This window comes from Centrocercus urophasianus, unplaced genomic scaffold (genome assembly GCF_019232065.1).
Source record: "Centrocercus urophasianus isolate 14NV4802_14NV808 unplaced genomic scaffold, USGS_Curo_1.0 seq_19, whole genome shotgun sequence".
Classification (NCBI taxonomy): domain Eukaryota; kingdom Metazoa; phylum Chordata; class Aves; order Galliformes; family Phasianidae; genus Centrocercus; species Centrocercus urophasianus.
This window is the reverse complement of record NW_024884744.1, coordinates 20150182-20174701: the sequence shown is the minus strand read 5'-3', so window position 1 is coordinate 20174701 and position 24520 is coordinate 20150182. Positions and strand designations below refer to the sequence as shown.

At 47.6% G+C, this 24520-nt stretch overlaps 3 protein-coding genes across 8 annotated transcripts in view; 2 read left to right on the top strand and 1 right to left on the bottom strand.

The window, feature by feature from the left end:
• MAP3K13 (mitogen-activated protein kinase kinase kinase 13) overlaps window positions 1–721 on the top strand; it is a 77271-nt gene extending 76550 nt beyond the window's left edge. For all 4 annotated transcript variants that reach the window (XM_042820257.1, XM_042820256.1, XM_042820259.1 and 1 more), the window contains one exon: window positions 659–721. In XM_042820257.1, coding sequence (XP_042676191.1) covers window positions 659–679 — 21 coding nt within the window. In that variant the 3' untranslated portion in view covers window positions 680–721. The remainder of the gene's footprint in view (window positions 1–658) is intronic.
• Window positions 722–1185: 464 nt separating this feature from the next.
• Window positions 1186–4633, bottom strand: ANAPC13 (anaphase promoting complex subunit 13). The gene is made up of 2 exons (XM_042820266.1): window positions 4434–4633; window positions 1186–1425 (listed from the first exon to the last, which is right to left on the bottom strand). Exons 1-2 carry the CDS (start codon window positions 4530–4532, stop codon window positions 1300–1302), a joined length of 225 nt encoding a protein of 74 aa, XP_042676200.1. The 5' UTR covers window positions 4533–4633; the 3' UTR covers window positions 1186–1299.
• Window positions 4634–4727: 94 nt separating this feature from the next.
• On the top strand, window positions 4728–23116 carry CEP63 (centrosomal protein 63). 3 transcript variants are annotated; one of them, XM_042820926.1, is made up of 14 exons: window positions 4728–5002; window positions 6500–6677; window positions 7790–7885; window positions 10029–10154; window positions 11033–11146; window positions 13842–14075; window positions 14275–14420; window positions 15160–15288; window positions 15926–16040; window positions 17599–17796; window positions 18191–18277; window positions 19113–19318; window positions 19871–20177; window positions 22610–23116. In XM_042820926.1, the coding sequence occupies exons 1-14, from the start codon at window positions 4959–4961 to the stop codon at window positions 22766–22768; spliced, it is 2139 nt and encodes a 712-aa protein (XP_042676860.1). In that variant the 5' UTR covers window positions 4728–4958; the 3' UTR covers window positions 22769–23116. The 3 variants fall into 3 exon arrangements, with proteins under 3 accessions (XP_042676860.1, XP_042676861.1, XP_042676859.1); XM_042820927.1 differs by having other exon boundaries at window positions 13839–14075; window positions 18191–18256; XM_042820925.1 differs by having other exon boundaries at window positions 13839–14075.
• The last annotated feature ends 1404 nt before the right edge of the window (window positions 23117–24520 follow it).

The window sequence follows — 24520 nt, the reverse complement described above, 5'->3', positions numbered from 1 at the left end:
CGATGGGGATGGAGTTTGTGATGGAGTGAGAGAGGGGAGGGGAAGAGAGAACAGAGACGGCTGCTAGATAGACAAAGCCACCATGCAGCTTCTAGTGTTTTCTTTACAGGGAGAGGAACATGGGGAGGATCAGAAATACCTCATTAAGCCCAAGCTCTGTTTTGCCCCTGGTGAGATGCAGAGAGGAGCTGAACTTTTACAGTTCCCAGCGCCGTAGCTGTTCCTTTGGTCTGTATACATATGAAGCTTGGGTTAATCCTGAACAGCCTGCTGGCTGCCTGCAACTCCTTCTTGTTCAGTTGAGTAAGTGCTGCCTCAGTGCAGGCACTGCTAACTCCTCAGGCAGGAGCAGCCCCAGTTTTTTCCTCAAACTGAGCATCCTCCTGCAGCTCAGCACTCACAGCCTCACAGGACACCTGACATGCTCCACGTGCTACTCACACAGGTCAACGTTGGGTTTTGTTGATTTTGAAGGGGATAAACGTTGTGAAAAGATACCCAAAAGATTTCTGCGGAATCTGGAAGCTGTGGGCTCCAGAAAAATGGCTTTATTTTCTGATACGCTGGCAATAGAAAATACTCTGAAATATTGTTTTCCTTCCAGATTCTTTCTCACCTCTACCAGTAGTCCTAAACTGTCAAAATATTTTCTCCTTAGCGAGTTCTGCCAACGGTGTGAAGGAATCAGTCCAAGAGGGAAACACGCAAGATGAACAGAAGGCTTTTACCTATTGCAAAAGATGTTTGAGAATCAGAGATAAAATGAGGTAAAGAAATAAAGAGGGCCTTGCCTTTCTTCTCAGCATAAGAAGAGGTAACATTTTTGTTGCCTGAAGCTAAGCTCCCCTCGTTTCTTCTCCCCATCACTTCACTTAGCTGGCTGTTTCCCTCTGAGACAGCTCATCTGAGCAGCTGTTGTCACTCACTGGGCTGGCTTTTCCCTCAGCCAAAAGACAGTGATTTTGAGTAACAATCATCTTAGCACAAATGGCACTGTTTAAACAATGTGTACTGGAAAATATACAGAGGTCAGCACTGGCAATGTCCAGTGCCACCACTGACCTGTGGTTATCTGGGTTTTGCATAGCAAACTCTAACACAAAACACAGTTTTATTTCTTGGGACATAAAACCTCCGTGATCACAAACGTCCCATCCCGAGTTTTGAAATGCAAGAACAACTCCAGACAGTCAAAAGTACATTTTTATCACGTGTAGAAAACATTTAAGAGCAGAATTGGCACCAACTAAAGAATAAGTTAACAGAAGATATAATTTTACATGAAGTCCCCTGGATTCATTAGTTTCCCGTGGGAGGGACGTTTTCATGGAGATACTGCAGAGACAAATCTGTCCACTTCATTTCTTGCTCTTTCACAGACTCCGTTGTACCTCCATTGTCTTGCTCTGGTTCAGGGAGCTCATTCTGAGAACAACAAAAAAAGGTACAAAGCATTCTGTGCATAACAAGCTTCCTAAATGGAGCAGGTGACGAAGACTTCATATGAATAAATACAAAAATCCACAAATGAGACCAGAGGGGGCATCTGAACAATACATATCATACATACTGATTCAGTTAAAATATTACTAAGCCCAGTGAGGAACAATGTTCTTTTCATATGATTATGATGCTTCATCTGAAAGGTAAATTGGCTTTCCAGGGCCCTGGGGCCTTGCTATGTACTCAGACTGCACACGCAGTGAAGGAGAATATATAGAAAATGCAAAATAAGTAAATAATAGCATGGTGCAATTATTCCACTGCTTGTTTGGATTGTGTTTCTTTGTCGCTGCCCAGAATACAGATATTGCATTTACTGTAGCTGTATTGAGACAGCTGGCTTTGTAACATATCCCTTTCTTACGGCAAGGTGAGAAATCCTTCCTCTTCCTACACGTGGAACTCTGGTGTGGCTGCGCTGTGACAACAGGAGATGTCAGAAACCCCCACCAAGTGCAACACCATGCTCAGCATGCAGGGAGGAGGAAGGAGAGTTTAAATGTGATTTCATTTTACTTCCTTACGTTATTTGTTCCCTGTGTTGCTGCATCGGTGCAGTCACAAAGTGTGTTATTCCAGAAGACACGGGGCAAGAACTCTGAGTCTGGATCTTCGGAAATCTCAGTAAGAGCCACATAAAATCCCTTCAGAGAAAAGCAAATGACTTTGGGCCATGCCAGCTGATGGAGGTCTCTGCAGTGAGCACTGATCAGATGCCCAGGATAGGCTCTCACGTTACAGCCATTCTGACAGCTCCTTCACAGAGCTTCTGATCAAATCTCCTTGAATTTGTGCTGGCTTCTCCATATGATCAGAGCCAGTCCCATCCCCGGGGATCTGCATATCCACAACTACACCTTTGTTTTTATTGTCAATTGATGAGGCTTCCTGCTTTGAGGCTGCCATAATGTTTCTCAACCTGGACACATGGTGATGGCAAATATCAGCAAAGAAGCAGTTTGTGATACATAGCCTGCCTCAAAAACGCATTATCCTAAGCAAAGGAGGGGTTGGGTACTCCTCCCTGAGAACTACAGTTCTGCAAAACCTTTCCCTCTTGGCAGGAATTGCTGTGTATTATCGATTTTGGAGGAGAGTAGCTGCTCCTCGCCTCCTTTGCTGAGAAGGTCCCGAGCTGCACTTCTTCCAAGAGCGATGACACACTGTGATGTAAGGACTAAAGCCCAAGTGATGTCACTGGCAATTTGGAAGTGTCTCTTTGCTGGTAGAAACCATCAGCTTATCAGATGCCATGATTTTGGCATGACTACTTCGTTGGTGCTAGCCAAATTACGCCTGTGCTAACAGACAAGGGGAGGATCCTCACATACATCCGTATCCAGGGAGTGCTCCCAAATGGCTGAGGTGGGGCCTAGCAGTGGTACAGCTGTGCAATGGTAGGATGGTTTGGTTGTGGTTGGATTTGATGATCTTTAAGGTCTTTTCCAAGCTGAGAAATTCAATGATTCTATGGCTGCCATGTCTCTTCATGGCAAAGGGTTCACAGGCAGGGAATCCTACCTGCAGAGAGCAGTGTGTTTACTGCTGTCCTTGAAGTGACAACTGCAAAGATGCATTTGGAAAAGTGATTAGGAAGACAAATATGCCAACTATATCCTGGGCTGCGTTAAAAAGGAGTGGCCAGCAGGGAGAGGGAGGTGATTGTCCCCGTCTACTCAGCTCTTTTGAGGCCCTATCTGCAGTACTGCGTCCAGGCCTGGGGCCCCAGTACAGGAATCACAGAATCACAGAATGTCCAGGGTTAGAAGGGACCTCAAGGATCATGAATCTCCAACTCCCCTGCCTCATGCAGGGCTGCCAACCTCCCTATTTAACACTAGACTAGGCTGCTCAGGGCCCCATCCAACCTGGCCTTGAGCACCTCCAGGGATGGATGAGGCATCCACATCCTCTCTGGGCAGCTGTTCCAACACCTCACCCCTCTCTCTGTAAAGAACTTCCCCGTGACATCCAACTTAAATCTTCCCTCCCTCAACTTAAAACCATTTCCCCTTGTCCTGCAGTTATCTACCCTTTCAAAGAGTTGATTCCCCTCCTGTTTGTAGGCTCCCTTTAGGTACTGGAAGGCTGCAATGAGGTCACCCCGCAGCCTTCTTTTCTCCAGGCTGAACAAGCCCAGCTCCCTCAGCCTGTCTTCATAGAGGAGGTACTGCAGCCCCCTGATCATCTTCGTGGCTCTCCTCTGGACCCTCTCCAACAGCTCCCTGTCTTTCTTGTACTGGGGGCTCCAGACCTGGATGCAGTACTGCAGCTGGGGCCTCACAAGAGCTGAGTAGAGGGGTACAACCATCTCCCTGCCCCTGCTGGCCACCCCTCTTCTGATGGAGCCCAGGCTACCATTTGCTTTCCAAGCTGCAAGAGCACACTGCTGGCTCATGAAGGACGTGGAGCTCTTGGAGGGGTCCAGAGGAGGGCACTGAGATGAGCAGAGGGCTGGAGCACCTCCCTATGAGGAAAGGTTGAGGGAACTGGGCTTGTTTAGCTTGGAGAAGAGAAGGCTGCAGGGAGACCTCATTGTGGCCTTCCAGTATTTGAATGAAGCATAAGAACAGGAGGGGGAATGGCTGCTTGTGAGGGTGGACAGTGATGGGACAAGGGGGAATGGTTTTAAACTGAGACAGGGGAGGTTTAGGTTGGATATCAGGAGGAAGTTTTTCAGCCAGAGGGTGGTGAGGCACTGGAACAGGTTGCCCAAGGAGGCTGTGGATGCCCCATCCCTGCAGGCATTCAAGGCCAGGCTGGATGTGGCTCTGGGCAGCCTGGGCTGCTGGACACACAGCAGGGGGTTGGAACTGGATGAGCACTGAGGTCTTTTTCAACCCAGGCCATTCTGTGATTCTGTGACCCCAGCAGCTTCGGGACAGCCCAGCCGTTATGTGCTGGGAGGACTCGTACCGCCACGCACCTACCAGCGGGATGGCCACGTCCTCGTACGGCAGTTTGTCCTCCCGCCACGCGTCATCGATCAGGTCCAGGATGCGGCCGTCCCTCTGCACCTCGCTGTCCATCCTCTCCCTCCGAGGCAGCTCCGTACCCCTCCCAACCCCCCGGCTCGCGGGGACGCGCAGCGCTTCGGGCGGCCCAACGCTCTCGGAGCGGCCAGCAGCGCTCCGCCCCATCCCGCCGCGGTGTTCCGGCGCCCGCCGCCACCGTCATCACCGGCCGCCGCCGTGCCCTCCCCGCCCCGGTCGGCAGCGCTCTGCGAGCGGGCGCGGTGCCCCCGGTGTGCCCGGTGTGCCCCGTGTGCCCGGTGCCCCCGGCGCAGAACCTTCTTGTAGCAACCAAGCATTTGTCTGCCCCGTCACTTCGTGCCTCTGCCCGCTTCTCGTGGCGTTGTGCGTTTTCCCCACCTTTCCCCTCCCGCTGCCCGCGGATGCGGTGGTGACCGCTGCTTTGCGTGCTTTCCCCGCTGCTGAACCCACCGGCGCTGGGGGATGGAGGCTCTGCTGGCGGGAATGCAGAGGAATGGCCAGGGGAGGTACGTATGCACGAGTGCGTGCCAGTCCTTTACAACGCTCTCCCTGTAGGGCTTCCTTCTTATGCTCTACGCGAGCCACCCTTCAGCCAAGCTTCCTGGTGTCAGTGAGGCCCTTGGTGTTCATCTGGTACCTCCTGCAGGCAGGCGGTGCAGCACGCAGTGGCCGCAGCGCCGTGGCTGCTTCAGCACGTTGCAGCGATCCCTCGCCGCCTTGCAGCCTGTAGTGTTAGCATCTCCGTGTTTCGCCTCTCTAAAAACATTACCCATTTATTTTCCCCCTCTTGCCTTGTAGCATCAGGAATGACGCTAAGTAGCAGTGTGAATAAATACTATTCTTAAGAGCCCAGTGAGGTTAATGAGACGTGTTTGTATTGAGAGCGCCTGGTTGCTTCCTGCTTGTGCTGGAGCTGCAGACACCCATTTATCCCTGTGGCCCTTAGGTGAAGGCCTCTGGACTTGGAGATCCCAGAGAGAGGCTGCAGTGCCAGTAATGGAATAACAATGCTTTATTTATACACGAAACCGAAGACACTGACACCATTTTCATCGTTATCTTTGAGAATGTGACTCAGTGCTGCATCTTCTACAGCTAACTGGCTGCATAAATGCAGTCTAGACATAGCTGTGTATCAGCAGATGCTGAGAAGGAAATGTTCTTGCTGTGCATAATAGCTGCTAATTTTTGGTTAACTCGCAGGCCAGGGTGAACTTCCAATTTAACTGATTTTGGCTGCTGTAAGAGCTACTTCTTTCCCTATAGAAAAACTGTCAGCTTGTGAAGTCTGCGTATGCTCTGGGGGAACAGAGAAATTTCAATCCCTTAACCTATTGATTTCCACTCCTTTCCAGAGCCTTCCATTTGACAGTCAAATTAAAGGGGTGAAGATCATCATGGAGTTCACAGCCCTCCAGGGCTGTATCTTGCAAGCCTTAATATTGTCCCTAGCTTAGCACTTGTGAAGTTTTACAGGAGTTGGTTGAATTGGCTTCAATAATTACTGCACCAAATTAGAAGCTGCAGCATCGCGAGGGAGCGTGCTCTCCCCAATGGATCGAGGATGTTTTATTCTTCATTATCATGTTGTCATCCAACCCCCTCCACTTAGGGGTTTGTCTGCATTTGTGATACACCTTTGTTTTCAGGAGCTGGGAGGTTTCTCTGATGACTGAAAGTGGGTATAAAATGCCCGTGCCTGGAGAGCAATTAGGGGCAATGCAAAATATGGGCAGAACGCGTTGTGGTTTACTTAGGTAATGCAAGGCAAAGGGACCAGTGGTCATGGGGGCTTGCTGTGACATTAGAAGACAAAACACACTACATGTGAAAGCGTGGGGGCCATTTCTTCTGACTGTGGTTTCCAAAGCATGCCCCGTTGGTCACTGCCAAGTTTAGATCTCTGCCCGGTGATGTTCCACACCAATCACTGGCATCGCTGGTGTGGGGATGCAGGACCTCTGTGCTCCTCTTTGTGACCTGAAGCTCGCTCCCTTCCGCAGTGGGTTCCTGACGTCCTGTGAAGCTGAGCTGCAGGAGCTGATGAAGCAGATTGACATCATGGTGGCTCACAAGAAGGCGGAATGGGAGGGACAGACCCAGGCTCTGGAAGCTTGCTTGGGTGTTCGAGAGCAGGAACTTTCCTCTGCCAGGGCTGCGCTGGAGGAAAAGCATAAAGAGGTACAGAAAGGTTGCACGTGAACTTCAGTGTTTGCTGACTATTTCATCAGTTTTGAGTTAGTTTTTTTTTTTGCTGTTTCATAGAATCATAGAATGGCCTGGGTTGCAAAGGCCCACAATGATCATCATTTTCCAACCCCCTGCTGTGTGCAGGTCACCAACCAGCAGCCCAGGCTGCCCAGAGCCACATCCAGCCTGGCCTTGAATGCCTGCAGGGATGGGGCATCCACAGCCTCCTTGGGCAACCTGTTCCAGTGCCTCACCACCCTGTGTGAAAAATGTCCTCCTCTTTGTGTTTGCTTAAATGTCAAGCCGAAGCAAAGAGTTAAGATCAGCAAATAGCTGTGCTAAGTAAGGCAGGAGCCTCCCGTGGTACATTTTACCACCAGAAGTGAGCGCTGATTTCAAAATTGTGCATTATGGTTAAAAGCAATGCTGCAGTATATTCATACTCTTGGTTTATTCATATGAATTTTCACTGATGATTTCTTCTGACTTTACTGTGCTGCCTGTTTATTGGCTCACTGTGTTCTGGACCTGCAGTTAGAAAGGTGACTGCTTTGGGTCGTGGATGGGAAAAGGGAAAAGGGTGAGGAGAAAAAAGAAGGGGAATAAGAGGATTTGGATCAAGAGAAGGGAAGTCTTTCCCAAGAATTTCAAAGCACTGTTTCTTTCTTTGTCCATGCGTTATTTGGAATCTCTGCTTCATCTAACTGTGGTAAGAGAATGACATGGCCATCTCTTCTCCTGGTAGGTAGTTTGAAATCATAATGGATGTTTATAATAAACATTTTGATGAAAATGACAAAGAAAAGCAACCTCTTGGCGCAAGGCAAAAGTGTCAGCTTCATCTCAACAAGTGGAAATCAGGCACTGGTTGAAAACACGAGGCCAGAACTGAGGCAGTTCTCATCCCAGCCAACCAGAGATGTGGACATGAGCTAAATTTGTTTCAAAAGGACTGACCCCAGCTTGGGAAACTGGGACCTCTTAACATTCATTTACCACTTCCACTACTGTGTATACTTATGAAATGAAGACTAATCCCTCTATTTTACAGCCAGTGAAATCTGTCTGCGTTCTGTTCATCTGCTTTTTAATTCTTGGTTCAGGTTGGCAAGTTACGGCAGCAGCTGGAAGACATGGAAACAGCCAAACAGGACTTGGTTAGGGAATACGAGCAGCAGCTGAAGAAGTTTCAAGAGGAGGTAAGTTTCAAAAAGGGAAGGTTGGTTTTTAGATCCCAGTCGGTATGTGAGCAGGTAGGTGAAATGCTTGGCATCGTTGCCGTTGCTTAAGTGTCATGGTTTTAAAGCTTCCCATTCTTTTGGTGTTTGTGCTCTTACAGAAGAGAGCACTGAGCACAAAGTGATGTTTTTGTGCTTTGCTGGCCCTATTTTTGGCACGTCAGGGGAACGTGGTGACGAAGAAATCTGCAGGAATAAGAATATGTTCTAAGTTGCAGTTTTCATACGTTAGACATCTGCAGAGGTTTAGTGCAAAAACTTCCTCTATTTGCCAAGCATAGTCACCACAGTGCTTGTATGGAAGTTGCTATGGGTACAGGCAGCAGCAGTTTGCTCCTTCAGCACTTCCTTAAATTAAAATGGGTGGTGGTGGAACCAGCCTTGATTCTATGGAGAAACTGAGATCAGATCGGAATGCAGCCTCGTCATCACTTTGCTTCCACTGCGTCTGATTTTGTTTGAAGGGGCCTCTGTTCTCTCAAAGCATATCAGCCTTAAAAAACAAAACAACCTAAGAATGCTCGGAGAATAATTTGAAAAAAGTGATTTCAGAGCTTCCATCTCGACAAGCTCTGTTCCCCTCAAGGTGGTACACACACAGTGTCCTGCAGGTGGAACAGCAGCATTCCATGTTGGTGCCTTCATTCTGCCTGTCTCCGCTTGCTTGTCAGAAGCAGTGAGTTAAGAGGCATGAGCAGCCAGCAGAGCACTGACCTTTTCTCCCTGGAGAGTTCAGCTTGGTTCATGCTCACTGTAAGCCATAACTTAAATTAATTTGGTAGCCTCAGCTTTGGTGACAGAAGGCATCTGTCCTCATTTACAACACCTTCCTGCTCAGTGTGATTAACAGGAGATGTTCCCACTGAAATAGTGGATAGGCTGCAGAGCAAGGCTAAGGTGCTTTGGCCAGATCAGCCTAAATTGCAATGGCTAGAATATAGTGTGTGTCTTGTGGTTAAAATTGCTGTGCACTTGTGTTTTACCCATGAAGTATTCATGCAGATGGCATTAAGCTGCACTATTCCTTAGTCTGTTGTTAGTACTAATTGGGGAAATTGTTTCTATCTCAGTTTACCACCGTTACCAGTAAAATTACAGGTCCAGTGTCCACCTGTCTGAGATTGCTGAGAGAATAAACCAGTACTTGTGATCTCCTGACTCGTTTGGCAAAACACGTTCTGTCCATTCCCAATGAATGTGCTTAAGCACCTTGCTGACTCAGGACCCTGGAGAACCTTTCCTGACCACGGTGTGGTCATGAGGTCTTGATTGAGATGTCAGTTCTCCATCGCTTCCCAAATTGGGGATGATGTCTTCTGAGGTTCACAGTGACTGTTTGGAAACTTAGCTTGTTTAAATAGTTGAGCTGGGGAGCTCAACAGATGGAGAAATATGTGGAAGTTGCAAGTGATGGTTTGCACAGAGGGTCATTTAAGTGTTGGTTGTTTTTTCCTCATTTGTGCTTCTGATAAGAGTTTAGCATTCTAGCAGTAGGTGTAGGAGTGTTATTTTCTGTTGGCATTTTCCACTTATTGTGAAATACGTCGTGTATCTAAGGAGAGGATGACAGATGAAGTAGTGTTGATATTATGTATAATGACAATTCTCAAATCTTCCTTCTCCTGCCGAGTGGGAGAGTTCCAGTTCTCACCTGAGCTTCACTTTAACCTCAAAGAATGTAGAACTGCCCCTGTGTTTGGCACCAGGAGATGGACCTCAGGTTCTGCTGCTGCTACAGACACTTGGAGCCACCTCCAGAGAGAGGTAGAGAGAGGAGATGCCACGTTAACAGCTACATATAGACCTCCATCTTATCAATATTTCAGTCATGCTCCCATTGTGATAAGACAGAGGTCTAATTGGAGCTGCTGATGTCATGACTTCAGCGTGGCATCCTGCTCCTCTTATACAACTCAGCGTATTTTGTGATCCTATCAGTATAATAGGCTCATTATACAAATAGAAATCTTCATTTGCAAGCTGTGTGGCCTTGATTGGGGGAATTGTTTGCGTGAAGCTATTTTGTTTGCCTTCCTTCAGTGTGCTGTTTAATTCCTGCCCGCTGGCCTTGAACAAAGTTGCCCTTTTCACTGAATTCTTGCAGTTGGCTAGGCTGAGGAGAAGCTATGAGAAGCTGCAGAAGAAACAGCTGAGAGATGCTAGAGAAGAGGCCAACAAGAGGCAAGGGGACGACCAGTTTGAAATGAGCCGACTGAGCAGGAAGCTGGAGGTGGGTGATGGGGAAGCAGCTGCTAATTGGTTCGTATGTATGAGCTGACTTTTGGGCTTCCCTATTTTGGGTGACTCTATTCAGACAACTAGGAAGTGCACTGTGAATCCTGGTCCAGAGGTACTCTTCACCTACTCTTTTGGTGAAGCTCTCCTCAATTGCTTCATAAAGACTATTTCCTGCGCTGGAGCCTCTAAGTACACAGGGTAAACTGTTTTGCAGTTCTTATTCTTCAGTTTTGAGTAAAAGGAAGAAAGTGCTGGAAGAGCAATTAATTGTGTGAGTGGAATGAATTCCCATGCGGTGAGGCTGTCATCTCACTTCTTGGAGGGAGGAGGAGCTACAAACAAAACTTCTCAGCCATGTCTTGTCCTTTAATCTCCCTGCTGTGCTGAGCTTCGCCAGGCTCCGTTTTTCTCCAGTGTACCTCTAGACAAGGCTAACAGAGGCATGGGTAAGATGTAGCATCCACTTGCTGGAGCTGAGGATAGCATTGGAGCTCTGCAGTTAGTGGTTGCCAGTGATTCCAGTGATGGCCTGTTTTGCAAGCTAAAGTCAGTCTGTGTTGCTAAACCTCTGACAGCAAACCCAAGTGAGGAACTGTGAGCCTTTTAGCACTCAACGTCTGTAAACAGCCATAATTGACACTGATATTTTAAGTTGGGAGGGAGGGAAACGCAGCACTGAGCACAGTGTGAGAGGGGATTTGTGCTGCTGAGACGGTGCATCGGATGGCTGGTTAATGGCTTCCCTGCTGCAAGGAAAGGTGTGTGAGGATGTGGAAGGGAGGGAGAGCAAACATGGGTACGAGCTGGGAGGGGGCAGTCTTGTCAGCTGTGTGGATGTGCTGCTCTGAGCCATCCCTGCTGTCCTTGCAGGAGTTCCGTCAAAAATCGCTTGACTGGGAGAAGCAGCGTTTGCTCTACCAGCAGCAGGTGGCATCACTGGAAGCACAGAGGAAGGCTTTGGCTGAGCAGTCTGAGCTCATTCAGGTACGGTTAATATGTGCTGAAAGTTTCTGTTCTGTTTGTGCAGCAGGTGGGAGGGCAGGGAGGGGGGAAGAGACTAATGAAATCTCTCAGGCTCGAATCCAGTTTAGGTTGCCATTGAAATGACTTTTAATGTCCCAATGGAATAAGCTTTACGTGTCTAAGTGCTGTGTGGAAAAAAGATCTGGAGGCTGTCAACAGAAGTTAGGTAAACCTCTTGCTGCTCTCACTCCCCCACTCCAATTAGCAGAGAAGACCGTAGGATGGAGCTTTCCCTGAGAGCCAGAGACCACAGCATATGATGTTTGAAAGCAGCTGCTCCATCAGGTTGTTTAGTTTGAAGCTGTTTACCTGCCAGTAGCTAAAAATGTACCTTCTGTGTCCAGCTCAGAGCACGGGGTTGAAAAACAGCCTTCCCCAATGGTGAATACTTCCACAACGTGCAGAATTAACAGCATTTTTCAGTCCTGTTCCTTTCCTTTCTTTTTCATCTCCTGGAAACAAGGAATAGTGGGGCTGCCATCCCTGAAAAGCTGGTCGTTGGGTGAGTTAGTGGTGCTGCAGCAGAGCCAGGTGAACTGACTGAGAGCCCAGCTGTGCCATCACACTGCCACAATCACAGCAGGCACTGATAAGAACCTCTTGCTGGGGGCTTCACAGTTAATGGGCTGCTGAGCTGCTCTTGAGTGGGAGCTCCTGTGAGGAGGATGTGTGTGAAGGCAGGGCTGAAGCTGGGCTCTGACAGGGGCTTTGTGAGAGGCTGACACCAGCAGATCTACAATGCAGAGTCACTGAGCAGAAGGTCTTGCTGCTCTGCTGTCTTTGTGTCATTGATAGCTCAATTGTCTGAGATGTGTCCTTGGAGTGTGGGCTGCTATCGTGGAGCACAGAGGAACTGACTGCTTTGCAGAAGAGCAGAAATTTGGGGTGGTTTTTCCTTAGCAGCGTAGGTAAGTTAGGTGCACAGTCCCTATGAGCAGACTGCCTGAGCCCTCCATTTCTTTGAGAATCCCAGTGTGAAAATACTCCATTCTTCTCTGGGATGTTTCAGTGCATTTTTGTATGTCTGGCTGCTTTCTGGCATGAGGTCAAGCTGAGATCTGTGACCACGGAGCACTTCCCATCTTTCACCTGGCTTTCCTCATGCCCGTCATTGCTGCCTATGGCAGTGGCAGGTCAGGCTGAGCACCTCCATGCAATACACACAGTCCTCCAAGTCCACGGGGTAACCTTGATTTCTGTGCTGTCCTGTGCCTGGAAAGGAGGGCTTGCTGAAGTGTCTCCTTAATGCAGAAATAAATGTTCAGGTCGTGTGCCACGGCGTCTCGTTGGGCTGTGTGCTGAACTCTTGCCCCTTCTTGATTACGTTTTCTGTCATGACTATTCAAATAATGAAAAGGCTGTAATCCAAATCATACCACAGCCTTCCAAAGGCAGTGCTCCTGCAGTCTGCTCAGCTGTGAGGCATTGTGTGTCAGACAAGGGGCGATTCTGAAGCCAGCAGGAATCGCTGCTCTTAGGTATGGGGAGGAAAGGGCCACTCCAATATTTTGTTTCAGCCTTTAGAAATTATAAGGTACTGTACAAAAAGGGAATAGGTAAAGGGAATAATTCTTAGAGCTGGCTTATTACATTTCCCCAGTCAGCTACGTGGAAAGAAATGCCATGAAATAAAGCATTGTGCTTGTAAATAATACTGCATGCATTGTTTGCTAGTCAGGCATTCCTTGTAACTATGGTTTTTTTTTTTTTTTTTTGTCTGCCATTAAAACAATGAAACATTCAAAGTAAGCATTGAAGCAAGCTGTCAGAAGGATGTATTTTATTGCATAAAGCAAAGCATAATTAGTGGTTGCACCTAGTTCAGGGTTTCATCTGCTTGGTGGGGCTTTTTTCCTCCCTGTGCACCAGGAATTGCTTTCTTGACCTGGTGTGGAGGTAATGACTGGGTCATCTTGTGTGTCATCTCCAGGGAGACCTCATTGTGGCCTTCCAATACTTGAAGAAAGTGTATAAACAAGAGAGGGAGCAGCTGTTTATGAGGGTGGTTAGTGATAGGACAAGGTGGAATGGTGTTAAACTGAGACAGGGGAGGTTTAGGTTGGATATGAGGAGGAAGTTTTTCACCCAGAGGGTGGTGAGGCACTGGAACAGGCTGCCCAAGGAGGCTGTGGATGCCCCATCCCTGCAGGCATTGGAGGCCAGGCTGGATGTGGCTCTGGGCAGCCTGGTCTGCTGGTTGGTGACCTGCACACAGCAGGGGGCTGGAAGTAGATGATCATTGTGGCCCTTTTCAACCCAGGCCATTCTATGATATTTGCAAACCTTCTGTGCTGGTGCAGCCTTAGGTTAATGGGCAGAAAACAAGAAGCAGTTTGTCCTTAGCTCATGGTTGAACAGCTTGGGTGATTTGTGATCCTCTTTTCAGAGACCCTCTTTGAACGCCTTTTGGAATCAGAGGGGCCCCTTGGGTTTTTTGTTCTATCTACCTTCGGAAGCTTTCCCTGCCTCGTGGCCCTGGAGCACTGCTTCCCTAATTCCTTGGAGGGCAGACAGTCAGGCTTCCTGTGGAAGTGTGACTTGTTGCTCCAAGAAACAGATGCCATTTCTGCATAGAGGTTTGGCGTGCTGTAATATCTATAATTTTACCTTAATACCTTTGTACAAATATGAAATGCAAGCCACTTGCTGTTAGCAGAGTCAGCTTGCCAGTCGGAAGCAGATTCTGGAGTCGATGGAGCTGGCGAGCCGATCAGAAATCCAGCACTTAACCAGCAAGCTGGAGAGAGCCAACGATGCTGTCTGTGCCAACAAGCTGGAGGTGGAGAGGCTTAACATGAGGGTGGATGATCTGACTGAAAACAATCGCATGATTCTGGAAGACCAGCAGAGAGTTGAAGAAGAACTGAGGCAATCCAAGAAAATGCTCGAGGTCAGTGAAGGAATTGTTGAGAAGCTGAATGTGAAGCAGTGAGCCTTTGTAAAGTTCCTGATTCACCTCAAAGATGCCTCTGTAGCCATGTGGTGCTCTGCAGTGCTTGCAAGGGTTCCTTAAAAATCTGTTCAGCATCTCATAACAACAAACCAATCTACAACAAACCCTGCAACAGCCATTTCTTCCTCCTGTGCAGGTGTTACAGGATGAGAAGATGGAGCTCAGAGCCACCTTGCAGTCTCAGGAGGATTTCATTGACAGCTCCAAGCTGCACCAGGAGCAATTGCAAAAAGAGCTGGCCAGGGTGACTGAAACTCTTCACACAAAGGAAATCCTCATCAGGTAGCATTCATGCTTTTGCTCTCGTGTCCAGATGTGTATGTCAGGTTCTCCCACTGAGGACAGAAGCAGCGTTTTCATAGAGTTGGATCTGTATTGCTTGATGCCCAGCGTAGTGCACTGATGCTTTTCACAAGTGCTGTGCTTCCTCACGGCATTTGGTAAATTGCATTGCTCTTGAAATCTACTGACTCTCAGTGAAGTGTTTAGAAAGAATTAGCTTTCTACCCCATGAGGTTCCTGGGGGCAGCATGGTGATATTAAGCATGGTTTCTGTTTTTTTTTTGTGTGCAGGCCTTTTGTCCATTTCACCTGAGTGCTGGTGCACTTTCAGGACTTGACACTGAGCTTAGGAATGTCTGTGAAAGTTCTCACTGAATGAATGATGAAACATTAGGGCCTGGGTGAGGTGACCTCATAGGTGAGAAAATCACCTCACTTTCACCTTTTGCACTGGCAGTATGCAGAGTGCAGAGAGTTCCAGTGGCTGTGTCAACACGTGGTGCTGTGTGCTCCCCAACAGTTGCATCATTGCTTGCAAGTGTTTGCTGGGTGGCTGCTAACGGCAGCAAAACTGTCTGCTTCAGGGAGACCGACGTCAAAACACTGTGCACATCATGTACTCACAATGCACGCCGGTGTTCCTGAGTGTTAGGCTTTGTGGGCTTTTCAGGTAATTCAATGGAAATTGAATCAGGCATAATGTTTTTGTATTGAGTTTAGATTTCCTGTTTCTGCTTAGGGCCTTGGAGGAACGCTTGCAGGAGAAGCAGTTGTCTTCTCCAGGGCTGGAGCATGTACTCCTGCAGCTGGATGTTGCCCAGGAGAAGGAGCAGCAGTTGCAGGCAGAGGTGACTCACCTGGAGGACAGGTAGCAGTCTGCTCGCTTCCCCCAGCTCTGCAATGAAACCTGGATAACAGTGTAATGCCCAATGTTTTGTATTCATCAGGTTCAGCAGTCTCTCTGATTTTTTTTAATTTTTTTTTTTGTAGGCTTATTTAAAATATCAAAGGGCGAAAGAAATCAAATGCTATTCATTTTGGAGTTTAATAGTGAGACTGTTTTGCTAATTGGCTGGCTGCTTTTCACTGCATGCTGTGGGTGTTTTCAGGGTTTTGGCTTGCTTAGGCTTAGCACCTTCATTTGTAATAGGTTATGGATTCTTTGTCAGGCAGCTTGTAAGAACCTGATCTAAACCCGTGAAATAAGAATTAGAAGCGAGTTTTCCTCTTTGAGTTGGTGGTTTTCAGGCAGATGTCTGCATGGGAAGCTGGTAATCTCATTATGACAAAGAAACATATGAGAAACCACTGTATCTATTAAATCAGCATCCCCATCCCTTTTAAAAGGATTTTGGTACACAAGCCCAAAGGATTGCGAGGGAATGTCTGGGTTAGAGTCCAGTTTCAGTTATGACATGAGAGACTGCTTGGGAGATCAAAGTTTCTCCCGACCATGTTCTCCTTGTTGGGGTATTCTAACCTGTAGTTTTACATTTGGCACCCAGCCTGGTGTCTTCAAATGCAAGGTGTGTACAGCTGAGCGAAGAGCTGGCTGAGAGTATCAAAGAGCTGCAGTCAATGGAAGAGCACCGTACCGAGTCAAAGGCGGAGATTAAAAAGGTAATATCACTTTGTTCCTGGGGAGTGGGAAAGGCACTCGTGGAGTCAGCAGTTCCCCGTGAGCATCGTGTGCCTCAAAGAGGCTGCAGCGCCCTGTTAGCAAGGCGTGGATGGGAGCCAAGGCCAGGGGTGATGTGGAGGCAGGGATGTGGGGAGGGTAGGGAACAGATCTGGGGAGATGGAGAGGTTTCACAAGTTTTCGTGCATGGCTGTGCAGGTTGCTTTGTGTAAGCTGGATGTTCTCAAACTGATGCTGGAGGGGCAACTGTGCAAAGTCAAGCCCAGAATGCTGAGCTTAAGCCTTCTGCAGGCTCTGGACTAGAAGAGGAGCAGGGAAGAAATATGTTCCGCTGTAACACATCCCATCCTACTTGAGCTATGGCTTCAAATTATCTTCTTGTTTGTGTGTGAATTGAGGAGCTGGGACTTGAGCAAAACCTTGGTTTTGTGGAAGTCTTTCATCCCTTGTTCTGAATGTGCAGAGGTGCAGATCCTGCCTGAGATGTGTGCTTGGCTGCGCATTGGAACATTCACCCAATTGATTAATCTTCTACAAGATGTGAAGAGCAAAGAGATTTGTTACAGTTGTTCTGTTCTATCTGCTTGGGAGGCATTGAGGTGGCATGGACACAAATCACCATGTGGTATTTACATGGATCTCTACAGAGATCATCTGCTTCAGTTTTCTAAAATAATTGTAATTCTCAGCAGAATCCTGGAGGTTTGGGTGCTGGGTATTTCTGGTTGGTGGTGTAGAATATTAGGGAAGAAACTACACTGTGTTGTCGTTCTGTTACAGTACTGAATAAACATTTGGTGTTCCTACTGGTGTATGCAATTTAGGACTAGTATCTCAAAAGGGGTTTAATAAAACAAGAGGTGGAAAAAGATGACCAGAAGGATGGTGTGGTTCTTATACAAGGAGCCAAATGGAATAGGACTTACCAAACTGGAAAAGAGATAAATGAGATTGAATGTACTAAAAATAAAGCCATGCCTATCATGTGGAACATAAATAGAGAATGATTATTCTCTCATAATACGGGGACTAGTGGTCATCAAATGGAGTTAGGAAAACAAAGAGGTGTATTTTTACCCTGTGCATAGCTAGCTTGTGGACGTTTGCCAAGGGCAGCTTTAGTTGCTACAAGCTACTATTGAATCAAAAGCATTTGGACAAATTCAAATAAGAAAGGTCAAGCCAAGGCTATTTAAAGATATCATCTCTGCCTTAGGAAGGCAGCATGGCAGACTGCTCATTTGTGTTATGAAAGTGTTACTGCACGTCCCCAGGGAAGGTCCTGGGCCTTTGGTTGCGGAATGGTTGGCTCAGGGGACTGCGATTTCATTGACTGGGGGGCTGCTCAGTCTTCCACAGCGTGCAGCCTTGTTTATGGTATGAAAAGGGACTGGGATGAAGTGGCTCTCAGTCAGGAAGGACATGCATGTGCAAAGGGGTTTTTGCATAGAGCTTTTTGCTTTCCGCCGCTTCGATTCTATGTCACCGTGCCCAACGCTTTCCCTGTTTTGCTGAAGCATCTTTTAAATCTTCCTCCAGCTGAAAGAGCAGCTCTCTCAGGCTGAACAAATTCACAGAGGTGAGCTGGAAGGGATGAGAAAGGAGATCTCGAGGTTGACACAGGAATTACACCAGAGGGACATCACCATTGCCTCTGCAGGCGGCTCCACGTCAGACCTAGAACAGCGGCTGAGGATGGAGATTGAAAGAGCAGAGAGGAAAGCAGTGGAGCACAGGGTAAAAGCAGCCAAAGGCTTGTGTGCTGTCTCCTCAAGGAATCTGAGGGCTTGTAATGCTGCCCTGCTGTGTTCATAATTCCTTTCTGTCTGCAGCCTTTAAGCAAAGACGTTGAGAGCCTTCTGGTGAGATCTTCTGAGTGGTGGTGGATCTGTCTTTTCAAACCTGTGACAGGCAGCCCTGCTGAGCTCTTTGAGATTGCTCACATTAAATAGGTCTGGATGATGGCATCTTTGGAAGCTAAATGAATGAGCATGCACGGTTACTTGCTTGGTACTCCCTGTGCTGGTGCAGGAATAATGGCTGAAAGTGTGCTTTTTACTTGAATGGAGGGTGGGAAATGTGCACATGATGTTCTTTTTCTGAGCTGTTGTTTGCCTCTGTGTTTCTTTAGGTGATTCTAGTGCAGCTGGAGACCTTAAAGCTGGAGAACCGTCACCTCTCGGAGATGCTGGAAAAGGTGGAGCTGGGTGTGCTGGAGGTACACGTGGGGTGGAAAGCATTGTGGTTCCCCAACCTGGGAGCAGTCGTTCTCTTGGCCTAGACCTCTCACTGTGCACTTTCGGTGCACTTCTGTTTCGTGCCTGTCTACCTCAAGAGTTCAATTCTGAATCTCTGGTGTCTTTCCGAGCTACAGGCTGTAACCACTCAGGACCTCGTAATTTCTGGGATGAGAGTGTGTCCCTTGTCCTCCTGCTGGGAGGCCTTTTGCTAAAGGGATAGAAGTAAGGCAACAATACTCACCTGGCCTAGGAAGGAGAAGGTGGGGAGCAAGCTGTTCACAGAGAGAGTGGTTATTTCTCAGCAGCAGCTAAACCAGTGGGGTATGTGTTCCCCCACACCCCTAGGAAGAACCTGGTACAGCTTGCTGTTCTTCTGTCTGGGTTGCTGCTCAGGCTGAGGCAGTTTGTTGGGGTGTCACCTGAGTGTTCCCAGCCTAGGCTGACAGTTTCCATCATAACAAAGTGAGAGAACCCTGGAAATACAGCTGGGAGAGTACTCAAGGCCATGTATCTGCCTCTGGCCTTGGATAATGAGTGAGAACTACATCTGAGTAACTCATATTTTCATGACTTGTTAAAAGCATCAGCCAGCAATGATAGGGATTTCCTTTCCTAGGCAGATGAACATATTGTCTCAGTGCAGACACAATAAGGCCTTTATAATTGATTAGCTCTTATGAAAGCTGTGAAAATTTTGCCAGTCAAAAATGGGATTATAGAATATGCTTTAAAGAATCACTTGCCAGACTTTGTTCTGGATTTGTCTATGATATCTTGCAAAAGCTACGTTCTACATCAGCCCTTCTCTGTTAGGGAAAAGATGCCACCCTGAGAGCACTCAGTGAAGATTATGTCTTGGAATTAAACAAATTAAAATCAGAGAACCAGCAGCTGAAGAGGGATCTATCAGAGGCCAGGGAGAAACTGGATCTCACGACCCAGGTCTGCCAGAGTCAGCCTGAGGGCACTGCTCAGAGGTTGCAAAGTGAAGAGCATGAGCCCAGGGATGTGCAGAACAGGTGAGTGTTGCATCACCCACAGATGCTGTTTCCTTGCCGTGAAGGAGAACAGAAGGAATGGAGGTGTGTGGGATCTTAATGATATGCTTGATGAAGAGCATCTTCCTCCAGCACATAGTATACAGGGAAGAGCAAAAAGGACTGTTTTGGAATCTGCCTTTATGCTTGAAGTAGTGCAGTAGCATTTAGTCCCAGCTGTTTTGCATTCTGCAAAGCCAGCTAGTATTTGACTGCCTGTGTTGTAGATAGAAAAGCAGTATGTGCTGGTTTCAGTGCAAGGATTAGGTTTGGCACAGTTGGCTGTGCTCTTCTCCTTTCTAGGATGTGTGCATATGGGAGTTTTTGGTATCTGCAGTAGCAGGAGAGTGAGGGAATTCCCTGGTGACTGGATGTGCATCAGGGGGTTCTATGGAAATGAGAGAGAGCTCTGACAATCCAAACTGCCTATCAGTAAACCCCGTGTTAAGTGTTACTGCTGTCCAAGTTCTTGCTGAAATTCAGCTGGTAAGAGGCAAACTGTCGATCAGTTGAGTTTTCACACCTGCCTTGTAGGACAACTCAGGAATCACAGCATAAACAGGATGAACAAACAGAGAAAATACATCACAAGCCTGACGAGACTACTCAGCATCATCAGAGATGGAAGATCCAGCCTTTACCTGCTGAAATGGGAGCTGTGATCCCCGAAGCTGCTGAGCTACCCACCCAGATCAGCAGGAAGATCTGCGTGGAGTCACCCACCCCTGCTCCAGGTGCCTTCCATGGCACAGATTCTTTGGTCCTTGTCCTGGATGATGGCAAAGATTTTCCAGATGGAGCATCCAAGCAGTCAAATCACGAACAAGAATCTGTACCTTTGGTAAGCAGTTCTATAGAAGCATTTTGCCATTCAACTGCTGACAATGCAACTGAGTTCTGCTATGGCAAAAGGAGACAGATCTGTCTGTGTGGTGTGTGGTTCTGCAAGCGTATGTCAAACCTAAAACAGGGAGGAGAAAGCACTGCTAGATGGGTAAGGCTTGGACAAGGGGAGTCATGTAATTATTGGTCAGAACTCTCTAGGGAGAGGTTTTGTTTGTTGCAATCACTGAGCAAGTTCCAGAATCTCATGATTCTCCCTGTAGTAGTGCTGTATATCAGTGTGCACCACAGCCTGCTTCGTTGCTTCAGAATTCTGCTTGAGCTTTTGGTTTGGGACCACATTACAGTGAATTTGGTTCCTCTGAATGGGACTGCAGTAGTCAGCATGTTGCATTTTGCACCATTTATGTCGGCTGATAAGAGAACCTGGAAGAAGTGCTTCATTGCACAAGCAGAGGTTGTTATTTTCCCAGTCAGTGATCTTTCTAACAGGAAGCAGTATTTGCACCTTCTCCATCCTCTTTATGCAGCTCAGCTGCTGAAGCATTTGTGCACCATACAGGAAACCTGGGCTTGATCACTTCTTGCCTGAGGTATTTAAGACCATATATCTCAATGCCTGCTGTGATTACCAGCCTGCAGACTGATTGGAACAGAGAAGAGTTGGGGGGAGGTAGCAGTGGGACACCAGGACTGATTGTATGCTGGAATTTGTCAAAGCAGGGCTGTGGTATGGGAAGGGCTGAAGCCTGAGTACTGGTCCTTGCTCCAGATGTGTGGCCATGAGCAGTCTGTAGAGATTTCTTTCCCCCTGGCTGTGTACTGGAAGCTGTGACAACAGCTATTTTTAATTTATGGGGAACCCAAAGTAGAGTCTGTGAGGCTCATGCATGGGTAAGAGGAGGCTTGTTGGGTCTGTAGGTCTTGTTGAGACCAAAAATAGGTCTTAATTGTTTCAAGGCTGAAATTGATGGTGGGTATGCCCAGAAAATAAATGTTAGGAGCTGAGAGAATTGTAAATTCTGAACTGAAGCTCTTCAGGTTGCAGAATAAGGATTGAAATGCAAACAGCTCCACTTCAGACCTTGAGGAGCCCTGGGGGTTGATACTTAGTAGAAAGGAACGTGTTGCGTTTTGCTCAGTATGGTCTGAAAGGGAGAAAGAAAGTTTCTGAGGAAGCACAGATGTTTCTGCTGGTGATAACTGGGACTCCCTGCTGGTGGTCAGGCACCTGTGTCTTTAAATCAGTTCCTTTAACCTCAAGAGAGGAGGCTTTGTGGGGCAGGGGAGGCTGGTTTGTTATTTGCAGCCTTTTTTCTGTTTCTCTTTGTTCCTGCTTGTTGATAGAAGGCCAGAAAGCCATGGGACTCCAGGGCTGGGGAATAACCAGTTACATTGTCTTGCTGGGACACCCAGGCAAGTTTTCTGTAATGGGAAGCAGCCCTGTTGTAATTCACCTGCCTGCCCCGATGCAGGAAGCTTCTCTTCAACCCTTTATTTGAGCTTAGCTTACAGTGTTATTTTTTGTGTAAGTTCAGAAGTTGTGGGTAAGTGATATGAGTGGCAGGAACAATCATTGACTGTGAAGGAAGGAATCTAGAATAGTTCATTGCTAGCTGAATGGAAGTGGAGTTTGGTGAGCTGCCATGGGAGTTTGGCTGTGCTTCCCTTTGGGACTGCAGTAGAAAGTCATTAATACAGAACAAAAGGAAGCAGAGACTCCTGGTGCTCGCCCAGTCTGGCAGTTCCTTCTCTTCTCGGGAAGCCCTGTTGTGAGGTGATGCTGCATAGGGTGATTTTTATGAAGACAAGGAGCAAAATGCAGACTTCAGTGAGTCAGAGTTGGTGCTGGAAGGGTGAGCGGGCCCTTCTGGGTTTGTAGTGCCACGGAATCACAGAATGGCCCGGGTTGGAAGGGACCTCAAGCATCGCGAATCTCCAACTCTCCTGCCACAGGCACCAACCTCCCCATTTATTATTAGACCAGGCTGCCCAGGGCCCCATCCAACCTGGCTTTGAACACCTCTGGGGACGGGGCAGAGAGTTTTGTGCCCTCCTCTAGAATTGTACTGTGACAGCATAAACCCTCTTGTTATCTTCAGTGGAGGGGCTGGTGACAGAAGTGAAAGTCCAGTTTCTGAAGGTAAGCAGCCAATTCCTAGCAATCCTCCTCCTGGGGTCACAGTTTCCTCCCATGAAGAGCAACAGATGGAAAGGCTGTTTCTGTTCCACTCCAGCTCCCAGTGCTTTAGTGTGGGGAGCAACTGAGATGGAGGAGTTAGCAATGATACCAGTCTGAATCCTAAGTGATTACATAGAAATGATGCAGGCCCTCAGAGGGGGCTGTTTAGTTAGGTGACTTGCTGGTTGGCAGTTTTTCTGATTGGAAGCTGAAATAACAAAATACCCGCTGTCCCTTTCTCACTTCAGTGCCCCCTGCCTACGTCTTCAGTTGGCTCAGTAGCTGCCCGATACCTGGAAGAGGAAGAACTGAGATCCCAGCACATTCTGGAATGCCTGGATGCTCACATAGAGGAACTGAAAAAAGAGAGTGAAAAGATAGTGAGACACTTTGGACACCAGGAATGACATTTCCTCAAGTGCACTCAATTGGAGCACTGCTTTCCTTGCATGGTTTCAAACTGCAGCAGAGGGAGGTACCTGCAAAGCAATTGCTGTTGGAGCTTGAGGAGCTGAGTCAGCAAGCTGGATGCTGGGAAGAACATGTGCAGGAATGCCCTGCATCAGATCAGAAAGGAAATGTGCCCCCACCACATGTTGGTCAGCTTCCAAGGGCTAGAAGGCTGTGGGAGAGATACATGTTTGTGCACCCACCTGCAAAGATTTCATGTTGTTTTTAAAAGCGAAGCATTTGTTCAATTTAATGTAAAGTATTTTATGTGTATTTGATACATGTAAAAGCGTTGAAGTAAAGCAAAGTGGAAAGACATTCCTTTTCTTCTTCCTGCGAATTTACATAGTAAAGGTTTTGGCTCATCTTGCATTCTCATTGGGAACTTTGATGAACAATTTAGACAGTTTTTCCATCCTTTCCCTCAAGTCATGTTCTTCAAGAAGCAAGAAATAGAATTCCTCTTCCTTTGGGCCACCCGCATTTTCCCCAGTTATTTTTCCCTTACTGGAATTTATTATTATTATTTCCTGGTTCATCTTCTGCTCTTTGCTGTTTGTATGATATCTGGCTTCTTTATCTCGCTTGTGTGCTGCTTGAAGTACTGCAAGATAACTGGAAAGTGAATAGCTGTATTCTGATTTTGATTGCAGCTTCTACAAAAGAAAGAACAGTGGTTGGAAGTGACAATGAAATTGAATGGGAGAGGAGCACAGAAGTGAGTGAGATCCATCTGTCCAGCAGAGGTAATTGCAGCTGCCATGGGCTGCTATCAGCCTGTTGCAATCCAGGCTGTGCCTTGGACACTTTCCAGTCAGGTTGAATTGCAGCACTGGAATACATCTAAGATCTGTTCCTTGAGTCCTTGCTCAACAAATTGAGTGAGAGAACTTGTTTGCTGTGGAGTTGCCTTTCTTCCAGAGAGGTGTACTGCAACTCTTCCCATAGTTGAGCCTTTACAACCTCTGCATGGACAAATGTAGGCACAGAAGCATCCCTCACTTTCCAGTTCTTTTCCATTGGGTTTGGCAGATGTGTTCAGCAAGGTGATGCCTGCAGGCGGGCTGCAGCCTTCCTGACATGCTAAAACTGGGCCAGTGCCTTGCTGGGCAGTTCTGCATTCCAGAATTGGAAAGGTGGAGGACTTCTGAATCAACACGTCCTTTTATTTTGCCTTTCTTCTGCAGTTCTTTGAACAAAGATGAAACCTTCAGATCCATCCTGAGTTCTCTCTGTGCCATTTACACAGTGAGTCATTTGCCACACTGCCCGCGTGGTCGTGTGTTTTACAAACAGCTTTGGCCTGAGTTCGTGCTCAGAGCTGCCCACAGGTTGGCGTTCCTGGAACATCCACATCTCAGGTAAGGACTTGTTGGTCACGGGGTGTTTAGACAAAAACCGGGGTGAGCTGTAAAAGGTTGTTCTAAAGAGGACAGCTGGCTGCAGGGGAGCTGCCGGGTTAGAGCCTGGCCCAGCTCCCGTGTGGGTTGGCTGTGGGTTATCCACACTGCCAGACATGCTCTCCTCATCTCTGCTGGGGAACGTGCATTTCTCTCACAAAGGGGAGGAGGCAGAGCTGTGTTTGTGCTGGGGGAAGGTGTCACAGCAAGGCCTCTGAGCCCCTTTCATCCAGGGGTGCCACGTTCTGCAGGCGCTCCCCTGTGCCTTCATGGCATCATACAGCCCCTGTGATGAATGCCAGCTGTATT

Bases quoted from the DNA above. Each gene is read 5' to 3' on its own strand.
- CEP63 (XM_042820925.1), top strand. From the start codon at position 4,959: ATGGAGGCTCTGCTGGCGGGAATGCAGAGGAATGGCCAGGGGAG. The intron at 17,797-18,190 runs GTAAAAGCAGCC...GTGTTTCTTTAG, and splicing joins GGAAAGCAGTGGAGCACAGG to GTGATTCTAGTGCAGCTGGA. The intron at 18,278-19,112 runs GTACACGTGGGG...CTTCTCTGTTAG, and splicing joins TGGAGCTGGGTGTGCTGGAG to GGAAAAGATGCCACCCTGAG.
- ANAPC13 (XM_042820266.1), bottom strand. From the start codon at position 4,532: ATGGACAGCGAGGTGCAGAGGGACGGCCGCATCCTGGACCTGATCGAT. The intron at 1,426-4,433 runs GTAGGTGCGTGG...TGTTGTTCTCAG, and splicing joins AGGACGTGGCCATCCCGCTG to AATGAGCTCCCTGAACCAGA.